Source organism: Genypterus blacodes, unplaced genomic scaffold (genome assembly GCF_046128005.1).
Source record: "Genypterus blacodes isolate CSIRO-AG114 ecotype Tasmania unplaced genomic scaffold, CSIRO-AGI_Gbla_v1 ptg000067l_1, whole genome shotgun sequence".
In the NCBI taxonomy this organism is placed as follows: domain Eukaryota; kingdom Metazoa; phylum Chordata; class Actinopteri; order Ophidiiformes; family Ophidiidae; genus Genypterus; species Genypterus blacodes.
In genome coordinates, this window is record NW_027466879.1 from 1,582,832 (window position 1) to 1,594,895 (window position 12,064).

General features: G+C 43.5%; 1 protein-coding gene across 2 annotated transcripts in view; it reads left to right on the forward strand.

Annotated features, from left to right (window-relative positions):
* The window catches only part of sbf2 (SET binding factor 2), a 78,823-nt gene that overhangs the window by 43,895 nt on the left and 22,864 nt on the right, over nt 1–12,064 (forward strand). For both annotated transcript variants that reach the window (XM_076155630.1, XM_076155631.1), the window contains exons 16-17: nt 435–584; nt 7,962–8,030. In XM_076155630.1, the coding sequence (XP_076011745.1) occupies nt 435–584; nt 7,962–8,030 (219 nt within the window). The remainder of the gene's footprint in view (nt 1–434; nt 585–7,961; nt 8,031–12,064) is intronic.

Sequence of the window (12,064 nt, forward strand, 5' to 3'; positions counted from 1 at the left end):
CTGAGGGTAATTAGAATTAAAGCAAAATGCTCCAAACCAAATAGACCCAAACAGGAAGTCGACAACAACAGCAACTTGTGTTTACAAGCAGCTTTCCAGCTTTAGATGATTTCTACAAATCCACCCGGCTAGACATCTTGTCACTGAGACAAACCAAAATGTGATTGAAACAAGTGGATCCATGAATGCCTCTAATTCAAGCTGAGCACAAAAGGCCTTCATTTGTGCCACATTAGGGCACTGAAGTTCACACTAAACAAGTGAATCCTACTCCACCTAAAAAGAACAATAACAATGCAGCATAGTGAAACATTGGGAGAAATAATGAACTTCTTACTTTTTGCTGATTGTTTTCTCCACCTTATTCTGTTAGATTCTTCCTTATCAGTTGAGTCATGGTCTTCATCTCTCTGTCTCTCTGTCTCCGTTCACAGACTCTCCCTGCTGCACTTCGTGCCCTAAAAGGCAAAGCGGCCCGTCAGTGTCTCACTGATGAGCTGAGTCTCCACGTCCAGCAGAACCGTGCCATACTGGACCATCAGCAGTTTGATTACATCATCCGCATGATGAACTGCGCCCTCCAGGTGAGTCGCATCACATCTCCCACTTGTTATTAATAGCAACTGACATGTATTCGTTAATAATACATTCCCTGGTGTTTATGATGGAGACAATAATGAAAGTAGTGTCATTATGTTCAGTATATTTATCATTTATAATTGTCAAGGATAAATTAGGTTTTCAAACTGTCTGTATGAATAATGGAACATTCAGTCAAATCAGTCAGATGAGCAGATGAAGCTCAGGCAGGGAGAGAGTCGGTGGCGTGAACGTGCAGCGAGCCGGAGACGTTCTGGGAATTTGGGCAGACTTGTTGCCCACAAAAACATCTGAGTTTGGTCTCATGTTGTGCCTTTGGCTTAAGATAGAGTGTTTTATGGGTGATAACTTGTTCTAAATGAGTAACAATGTGTAAAAGGAGCAGTAGTACGCAAAACTCAATGATGTGTAGCTTTCACTCCACTTCATCTGTGTTTCTCAGAGTGTTTCTCAGCAGGTGGTAACATGGCTGCTTGGCTGTGGTTTTTATCTCCAAATTTGTCTTTGTTTAGTCTTCTAGTGTCACGAGAGTCCAGACAGTGTTAGTCATTGTTTATCAGAGAGTTTGGTCTCATCTCTTTTCCCGGTGCCTCAGCTTCTTGTCAAAGTAAGTCATGTGTTTTTGTGCAGCTCATAAAGAGTCAGTGAGCCTTCACTCAACAGGAGGAGCAAACTCTTTATTGGTCCTTCCTTGCGTTTTATGGCTCTGAATCGGCCCTCGCCGGGGATTCTAATTTCAAGCCGTCCTCACAGACTGCAGTTTTTATGGAGTCACTTTGCATTCCTGTCATTCTTTTTTCCAAATGATAGAAAGCCAATTAATCCCACCATCTGCAAGGTCTGGGACACAGGAGGTCATTTGGCTCCACATTTGTTCCACATTTTATAAAACAGGTCGAGACAGATCCAAACAGCAGGGAGGACTTCAGCCAGCGTCATGACATCGTAGCAAAGCCGCTGATTGATAGTATCATCTTATGTCGATATGCATCAGGAAAGATGTGAGAAGAAAATCTGTGATGGTCCAACTTGTATCGTCAGGCCTTTAGTGCCAAATGTCAATGTGGCTTCCTCATCTCAGAGAGCAGTGGAGAACTCTGTTTGTCAGCTTGTCTGTGCTGTTGCGTGGTTAAAAGGACTCAGAGTGACTTTATAAAGTCTGCTTAATACCAGACTTTATTTTACACAGCCGCTAAAGTCAAGACGGGTTTTGAATTGCAGCTCTGGACTGTGTTTAGATGGATTGTTGTTGTGCTGCTAAGCAGCTGAGTGTCTGTTGTGTTTAAATAAGATCCTGATGCTTTGGCTTCGCTGAATTTAGAAGATTGAGAAAAAAACAAAAAGGCTTAAGCTAGATGTGAAATGAGCTTTAACATGAAACGCTGAAGTGAAGGATACAGATGAATGTGACATACATTATTACCTTCACAGCACAAAGTCTCACACTGAGGAATGTCGTTCATTTGAATGCTAACATTTCATCTCACACACATTTTGGTGACACAGAGCTTCTTCCTCAATCCTGAATATTTTCACTCTGCCTGTACACGCACACACACACACACACACACACACACACAATTAGGTTTTCTTTGCTATTTTGAAATGTAAACATATCTTTGGCACCAGATCAGTACTGGATGGATTTACCTTGTGCACCTCTCACAAACGTGCCAGTAATGAAACACTATTGCACTCATTGATGTAAACAAAGCCTTATGAATGAGCTTCAGTTATCTTGGCACTTCTTTAGCGTGGCTGTGCGTGGAGGCCTTGATCCTTTATGAGTCGACCCCCATACGTTCATGTTTAGTCAAGGGCAGCTTTTTATGAAGCATAAATCTGTCAAGTTTTATTTGTGCAGCATCTTTCAACAATAGATGCCTCCCTAAATGCTCTCCAGGAACATTTGATTGAAAACAGAATCTGAGAAGACGAGGCTCAACAAGTATGCATGTCTAGAGTCTGACCAGCCTGTCACATCAGCATGCGACCTAACAGCCGTTAGTCCGGGATAATGGCATTCAGTACAACACAGAATTCACTGAAGCGCAGGTGAACATCTGGAATAACTATGACTCTCTTAAAGAAGCCTAATGCCTCGCCATCCAATTAGTGAGGCTCATTAATGGATGAACCAGATTCCCACTGTCCCTTCCTACTATCTAGCAAAACCACAGCCGACCGGATCATCAGGGAATGGAGACCCTGTTGAGTGAATTATCTTGATTTCCTTGGACATGTTGTTGAAAAGCAGAGGATCCATCAGCCTAATGGATGAGCCATACATGGAAGAAATGCACTGCTCAGAGATAAACAAAGCCTTTCTTTAATGTCAAACTTTGTTAGTTTTAAAGACTCTACCTTATTTTTCAACATTGCTGCTGTGAGCCACGTGTTTGTTCTTGGCTTTCATTTCTTCATCTCGGCTTGATTGGGAATGATTTGTCTCCTATGAGCTGTGAGAGGAATATAAATAGTAAACTGCGAAGCCAGTAATTGCTTTCATACTCTGGATTAAGCCATTTCCTTCAATGCTATTATAACAATATTATAGAGTGCATCACTGCGAGCAGTTGTGTACTGTGTGACTGTTCCTGTGTGTGTATAAGTGTGTGTTTGCAATAGATCTCTTTCAGTACCAAACACAGCCATTGTGACTTATTGTGTAAAAATGCTGCGTGCACTTTGTGTAACGACAGCATGATGCCTCATTAGGATGTCTGGCATGCTCACCATGTCACATTCACAATGACATCATCCTCAGGCCAGTTAAGACATTTATGCTTTACTCTTTTAACTTAAGGCAAAATGACTGCTCAGTCTGTAATCAGTGTTTGTCTGTCAGCTCAGACGCACAAAGTGACATGTAATACAGTACCATAGAATAGATCAAAGGTGAAAACATTCTAATCAGGCGGTGCTGCACCTTACCGGCTCCTGCTTTTGAGTTTTTACTTGCCTTGTACGTATCTGTTTTGTTGACCGTGACGCACCTTCCTGTTTAAGCCCTTGTACATATTATCTCTGTCTGTCTGGCATGAATCATAGAAAATAATGACCCTTAATAAGGTATTTGAGTTAATTGCACATTTGTTTGTGTGTGTACACACCAGTCAGCGCTCCAGCTCTTGAAAGAGAACATTGCGCAAGCCATGTGGGGGAATGAATCCTGCTGTGGATGTGTCCTGGCATTCCAACCATTTCCTGTCAGATAGGATTATGAGCCCTCTGTGCGCTGCTCTCTCTTGGCTGTGGGCCTCATGATGGTGTTCAAAAACACACTCTTGATGCTAGTTTAGTGTTGGAGGAGAGTGGGGAGGGTTCCTGGGAAGTGGCCACAATGGCATGGACTCCATGAGTTCCACATGATTTGGAGCTGACCATCTGAAGTTAAACAGTGTGTGAGAACACACGTTACACACAGATGGTGTGAAGAACAAAAGACACGGGCCAGATTTAACGTGTCGGTAAGAGCAGAGACCAACCATTTAAACAGAACATGTCCATTAGGGGAATCTTTTATAAATTATTTTCTTATTCCTAACCTAAATAGTGGGTGTCAGCTGACCGTTGTAATTAGCCTGCAACCCCAGATGTTTCTGCCTCACCTGGTCTCTGCATCGGCTACATTATCTGGATCACAGTGTTTTCCAGGCTGAGCCCTCGGTACCTTGAACAGCCCACACAGCACATGTAGTCATCCCACTCTGCTGTGGCTACCAGTGGTACTCCTTCTTCGCCTTTGGGCCCCCTGCTCCATTGCTTTTCTTCAGGAAGAGTATTATTATTATTTTGAGGTTAACATTGGACATGATGATAGCAGAAGTCCCACAGTTAATGGGGTGAATTCCTAAAAAGAACACATAAACACAGTGCCGTGCCAAATATGTGCCACGATAGTTTCAGATCATTCATAAAGCTTCTTTTTATGAGTGCCACATTACCCTCACCGTGATATAAGAGGTGAGCCAGGTGCAAAGTGGCATGTTAATAAGCTTCTGCACGTTATGCTGCTTCATCTGGTCTAAAAGCCAAATCAGCCTGTCAGATCAACCAGGGAAGCCATGGGGGTGGTCAGCATGTGGGTTGAGTGTTTGGCACAAGGAGCAGCGGAACAGACTAAATGGCACAGAGAGTTCTGGAGCCTTCTGATTAAAACTTTCCACTGAAATGAAGTGACTAATCAACTGAGTGGCTCGGATATCAGGGCACATTTCAACCAAATACAGTTTAAAACATCACCCAGATGTCATAACACCAAAATGAAATGTCGGACTGAAACAGGTCTCCATTTTTGTGCAATGGTGTTCCTGAGCTCCAGTTCTCATGCATTTTTATGAATAACCCTAAAATCTCACTGTCTTATCAGCTGCAGATTGCTGACCTCAGAGCTTCGGAAGTGTATTTGTTGCCGACTGAATCCGTGACTTCCTTCCCTCCAGGAGCCCAACGGCTGCAGCATGGAGTCAAATAGTTTCGGTCCTTGTCGTCATTTCCCTCGCTTCACATTATTCACTTTGAATGTCTCCTTAAATGATGAATATAGGAGTTCACTGCATTTTTACTTTATTTAGGTCATAACTTAAGAGTCTTGCTGTGAGAATGTTGCCCCTGTCTGCCTCAGTGGCCTTGATGTCCTGTCTTATATAACATGAACACTGGGAAACCACGCTGGGTAGCATTCCCATGTTGTGATACTTGAGTTTCTCCAGGTAAACATCTTGTGCTTTGTCCTGCATTCTATAAACTGTCCAGCACATAAATTAACCCTCTGATTTGTTCCTTGTCCTACTCATGACTCAACAACAATCAGAGTTAGCACCATATGTCCGTAGCCAGTAACCAGCATGTCGTGCGTGCCGGCTCGTCTTGTGCCAGTGGTCACGGCTTTCCTGGAAAGTTCCGTGTTGTCTGGGTCACACAGGAAGCTGCTGTTTGTTCACATCCTTTAGTGTTTATGTCACATTCTCATGCTTTCTGTTTTTGCTGGCTGTGTATGTGTCGGCGGCAGAATAGCTGTGTGAGTCATCCTAATGGTTTCACAAAAGACGCTGAGGCGCGCTACAAATGATGGGAGGAAAGGAGAACAGCAGGTGTCCTCCCGAGTCCTCCTCCTGAAGAAAAGACTCATATCCCGGATATAATTATGGATCTATAGAAATAGATCTGCTCTGGCTCTGTAGATTTCTCAGACAAGCCACCTACTGGGAAATTCACTGAAAGAGCCATGGAGATTGTAAAAACTTCATCAATAGGGGCCAGTGCAATAAAACAATTTGTAACCTTTCAACTCTTTGACCCTCTCACATAATATTTGTAAATATTTGTACTCATTGGCTCTTTCACATAGTAACTCACTCACACTATAGTCACACACTCTACATTCATCTCCCGATCTCTGCAGCCTCTATAATTTAATGCTTTTAAACTTTCAACCAACAAAACTTGTAATCAGTGGTTGAATTCTTTCTCAACAATCAAGATGCTAGTCTGTCAGGTAATATATAAGTATCTTCAGTCTTTCTGCTCCAGTATCCCTCTGGGTTTGAGCAAACAAGTGTCTTACTAGATTCCCTTAAAGTAAATCATCATATGTTCTTCTGTATTGTTGCTGTCTTGCTGTACGTTCAATAGATCAGTATGAGCTGCAAATCAAAGCTTAAAGAGACACATGTGGTTCAGGAGCTGTGTAATGACTCGGAGCCTCTAACCTGTGTCAAGTTGTTGACACGTGATGAGAGACAGCAGATCTGCTTCACTTCTTCTTCACTTGAGTTATTCGAACACGATCTGGCCGTGTCAAATGAGCCTTTTTATATGTTGGGACAAAGTTTGTTTTTCTTGATGTGTTTGCCATCTGAAGCTGGACTGTGACTATTTTAGCGTTGAAAACCTCAGACGTCTTCAGTTTCTGCTGTGTGAAACAGATGATTTGTGTTAGGGAGATTTGGACAGTTTGTTAAATATTCACACTTTTCTGTCTGTGCACACTTCCACTTGTTGTTCTATTTTTTCTCAGGCCCATGAACCCCTGCGACCTGCAGGATGCTGGTAAACAATGCTTTGGTGCTGCTCCAAGCTACGACATTTTACCGCAGCCCAAAGAACTGTGGAAAAAAAGAGGCTTTCATGTTTCTGTAGAACTTGTGTTTTGCATTTGAGCCTCTCTCCGTACATTCTTCTCGGGAACAGAGGCCCCATTACGGCTCCTCATTCCAAAGTACTGCATTCTTCTTCCTATCTCTCCAGCCAACATAGAATACGTATGGTTAAAAAAAAATGTGAAACAGGAAACAGGAGATGCTTGTATCTCTCGTATAAGAAGACACAGGTGGTGAGAGTTGGAAAGGAGGCCGGGAAGTGTGTGCGACCTGCATTCCCTCCGTATGAATCCCTCTGAGAGCTGCGAGGTGCAGAACCACGTCAGAATCTGTGCCGATGTCTGGAAATCAAGTTTCTCTCATTTATAGAGTTCAGCAAAATAAATCCCAACAAAGCTTAACAAAGATAAGCACCAATTTCCTGTGAGTGAAGCAGGTTTGGGTCCAGCTCAGGTTCTTTTCTCTTTCTCACATTGTTCACTTTATGCAGCACATTCCTCTGCCTGAATCGATTCCACTTCAGCACAATGTGTAAATGTGAAAAAATTAACCTTCTCAAGTATTCCCTGATTTAAAAAAAAAATCCCAAAACCCCAATATAAAACAGAGAATAAATCAAATCTGCTGTCTGGCTCATCTTGGCTGTTTTGATAAATGGACACAGAGAGAAACTGGATTTTATGCAGTATCATATAATTTCCTTCAACGAGACCCCGCATGGCAGTCAGTTCAAGAATGCAAATCATAAAATTACCAATAAATTGAAGACTGGTGCGCTCTTACAATGTTGTCAAGGCAGGGATTATATAAGGCGATTGGAAGCATATGTCCTGATGGCTGAGTGGAGCAGAGAGTGAGTGGTTTTGGCAGCCCGCTTTTCAGCACGACCCTGACATTTAGCAGGACGACATGGTGCCTTTATGTAAGAGGAAGTTACGTTTGCACAGATATAGATTCTTTGCCCCCCAGTGTTCCTCCCCCTTACCACATGTGTGCGTCGCTTATTTCGAGCTTTATATCGAACATGTGCCGAAAGACGCGTTCCTCATGTCTGCAGGAATATTTTGAAGTAAACGCAGCATCGCAGTAATTCGATTTGTCTCCTTGATGCTTACAAACCTCATAGATGTGTCCTCAGATGTGTACTCAGATGTGTCCTCAGTTTGTGGTACCAGTTTTGGGCCCTGGCCTGTGTTTCACGGTGTCCTGCTGTGTCCTCCCCTGTTCTCACTGTCTCCCGTGTTGTCTCGCCCACAGGACTGTTCCAGCTCTGAGGAGTACACGGTGGCGGCCGCTCTGCTGCCCCTGTCAACAGCCTTTTACCGGGTAAGGACATCACTCTGTGGGAGGAATGGAAGGTCAATTCAGGGCATGAGGGCACTTCCCCACTTAGAGTCCACCCACCAGACACACACACACAAACACACACCCTAACCACAACCCACCACCACAGGAACACATGTTTTTTGTTATTTTCCCCTCATTTTTATTGTGTAACGTGTGTTGAACATTGTCAGAGTTGTATAACGTGGTAGAAATGTGTCTAATGAAACAAAGCCACCGGTCGCAAACTGAAAGGTTTGTTTTTGATGTGCGTGTGCACTTCTGCGGTAAATCATTTAGCATTTTAACAACAATGTGGTGGATTGATCACTGGAAAACAAATACTGCAGAAGGAGACCCTATTCACAGAGATGATGGTTGTTATAGGAGATAGAACATGCGCCCCACTTTCAGTCTGAACACACTGATCTTACTGGAGAGGGTCTGGTTCCACACACACTTCTGGAGTGGTTCAGCTGTGGCGTGAACATGATCTGCCTCTTCTCTCCTGTTAGCAGATCAAATGTCCAAACCAAGAAATGAGAGCGTTTCTAAGAATTTAGCCACTGATTCAGACGAGATCAAACGAAGAACAGATGTAGAAACCTCCATGGAGACGAGGGCAGGGACTAAGATCACAGCTCCATGCTCCTCTGTGCACAGCAGTGTGGACAGAGGAACATGTGGAGGACCTGCTGTGAACGCCTGTGCTGGCTTACTCTTCGTCACGTCTCGATGAAGCTGCTGTGCTCGCCACAGATATGCCACCGCGGCTTTGAAGTTGCTATGGGGACAGACACAACAGTCTACGTTGGCTTTTTGTAGGGTATCGGCGCCACACTGTGACAGGCTGGACCGGGATGTGACCCCATGTTTGCCTCCACATTACTCTGATGTAACCCCTTTAGATAAGCTGTGTGTGTTCTCTATCCTTGTTATAACATTTGTTTATTAATATTGCGAATTATTGTTGTAAGTATTTGCTTGTGTAACTGCCACTACGTCCCAATTTGTGTTTCCAAATGCTTCTCGTTTCCCCTCATACACATTACATAATGCAACTATGCACTGCTGCTCTAGTTAGAGAATTATTAATGACCTGCTGTCTGGCGTTGTGGCTATGTGAGATGGGAATACATGTTCAGCTGCACAATGCGAGACATTTTTCCTTGTTGAGGAAACTGGTGATGACAGGCAAAGTTCAGCCTCAGCCAAGACAGCATTTGCTGGTTCAGCGGTGAAAAATGTGTGGCGAAAGGAGCCGCCGCCTGCAGGGGCGTGGATCACGACTTACACGATCCTGTGACACAATTCAGCTTTAAAGGTGAAGTAACATGACGAAGAAGAGTTAAATTAACTGGACCACGTCACTTCAGAGAACAAACCACAATCAATTTTGATCGCTGCTGATTGTTTTTAGAAGCATTAAAGGACACCACATGCGTCATAAGGCCCCCCCACGTCTCTGTGATGATGTCACTTATGTAACTGACTCTGAGAAACGGCCTATGTGGTCTCTGGAGCGTCACGTACACAGAAGCTATACAGGAATGAGGACTTTAGAAATGATCAACCAGTCAGCGGAGACACTGAAGGTCATGAAAGACAGAATGTATCTTTGCTTTATTTCATAGAACTTATTTTATTGAACCCATTGGACTCATTGTCTGCTGTGTGTTTGACTTGCAGAGGTGCTCATGATGTTTTCAGTGTCCCTGTTTAAATGTCAGATACATTAGAGCTGATTTGCACAGGACCTTTGGGTGCCATTTGGCCTCTCGGGCTTTTATCTCCACACCACACAACCTTTGCACAGTTCTTCCCTGTTAAAGGTGAAGTTTTTGCATTTAGTTGTGATTCTTTCTGTTTGCTGGTGCCCGCTGCATTTATCAGAAGATAAACCAGAGTCTAGCTGCTGCCGCTTAAATTTCCTTATTACTATTCCCTGATCATAAAAAACCAGTAGGGCTGTTTTGTGCGCTTGTTTGTATTAAATTGTACAAATATTTTCACTTTAAAGTCTGTTTTGTAGTTCAGTATGACGGTGCTGCCTTCAGGTGTCATCATAAGTTTATAAGTCCTGCTGCGTTTCCTCGTCGGCAGGTTGCTTTTGCAGTGAATCTAAGAATTAGACTGTTTGACGTACAGTGAGGGATACAGAGACATTCTATGACTTTAAGGTCCTGCTGATTTTCTTGTCCATTGAGAAGCGGTATATGAAATGAATGAATGATTTTGTCTGAGTCAGCGAAGTCGGTGCCAATGTATCTCCGACACAACTACACAAGTTTAAATATGGAAATGCTTTGTGTAAATATTCTTTTCTTCAGTTCAGACTCTTCACTCTAAGGAATTTCCGCTTTAGTTCAGGAGTCACACGTTGGTCAAGTCCCCGTTTGGTCTCTGCGCAGAGTTTGGCAAGCTAACACTGTGTTAATGCACACAGTGCTACTGAAGCTGTGACCGTCTGTTCCCAGAGTGCGTTTGGTTTTATTGCTCACCATATGCTGATGCTGCTTTGACCCAATTTCTATGTTCAGTTCAGTTGTTTGCTCTCAGCCTGACTGTTCTTGACTCTGCACAGGCCAAAGCACTGGGTTGATTTGATGTTCATGTTTCAGATACAGTAGAACTGATTTTCTGGTGCCATTTGGCTTCTCCGGTTTAAGTTTAAAATTGAATCTAACCGCCACACAACCTTTGCACGGTTCTTCCCTGTTAAAAGGTGAAGTTTTACATGTTGTTGTGATTCTCTAATCGTCTGCGTTCATCAGGAGATAAGCTGCTGTCACAAGCGTCTGGGTCAGTTGTTGTTAATCTACCTTTTGCCATCCGGTTTGACATTTGAATATGACACCATTGTAAAGGTCTCCGCTTGCTTTGGCTGCTCGGTTGGAAAACACAGCAGCATGTAAAAACCCCAACATAACTGTGGGGGAGTTACACACCGGCCTGGAACCCAAATGCCCTTTTATTGTTGGTTTTATATTCGATGCACTTTGCAAAATCTGAAGCTTTTGTCTAGAGCCTGGAGGTTACAACAAGTGCTTCCAACCCATAGGGCCAGGGAACTTTGTTTACGTCACTTTGTCCAGGTAGAGACGAGCTGCGATAGAGCAGCAAATGCACCACATGGGGTTTGTAGCATTCAGGTGTCTTTTCCAGCAGTCTACAGTAATATGGGTCAAGCTACTTTATCCAAACAAACAGGGAATAATCCAAGTGGTCATTTGGTGCCTGAGTACCAACGTAAGGACCAGATGTTGGAATACTCAGACAGTAAGGCCCAGCCAGCACAGCCAGACCTGTTAGCATTCTTTGGGCCCTGGTTTATTCATGGGGGGGTGTTTGGCTGCTCTGCTCTGTCAAACTTTACTTCTCCGTGTCCCAGCAAGTCAGATGATGGACTGTGTGACCCTTGTATATTTTCAAAAAAGTCCATCTCTTGACTTGCTGTATGTGTTTACTTCATTTGGGATCCTTGTGTTTCTCCCACATGGTTTAAAATGGTTTGGCCCTATGGATGCAAGGATGAGTTTGTTTATTCTCCCCACTTTCAGCATGTTTCCTCCTTGGATTGATTATACAATGTTTAGATTGAGGCTTTTTTCATGCTTTTGTGACGCTAGTAGTTCTCCTCACGATGCAATGACTCATGTAAAAATGCAAGAAATGCTTAGATTGATTGTGTATGGGTCAGCCGGCGTTCCCTCAGAGGACTCGTCCAGAAAGAATGACTGTTTGTGTATCTGCGCTTCAGGAATGCTACGAATCCTTCCAAAACACTTGTAAATAATGTTGCTGCCCCAAAGCTGGTGACATATCAGATTTGGCAGCGTTTACTCACTGTCTCTGCACAGGCCAGTGAGCCAATCTGCACTCCCCTCTGTGGTGATGTGCACTGTGTTTGATTCTCTGAGACATGTGTGACGCTGATCACTGTCCAGTCACGGACAATCAATCATGTCAGGAACACTGGGATCGTGTCCCAAAGTTCAAAACGAGATCTCAAACCCTGATAGCCTCATTCCTTTGAC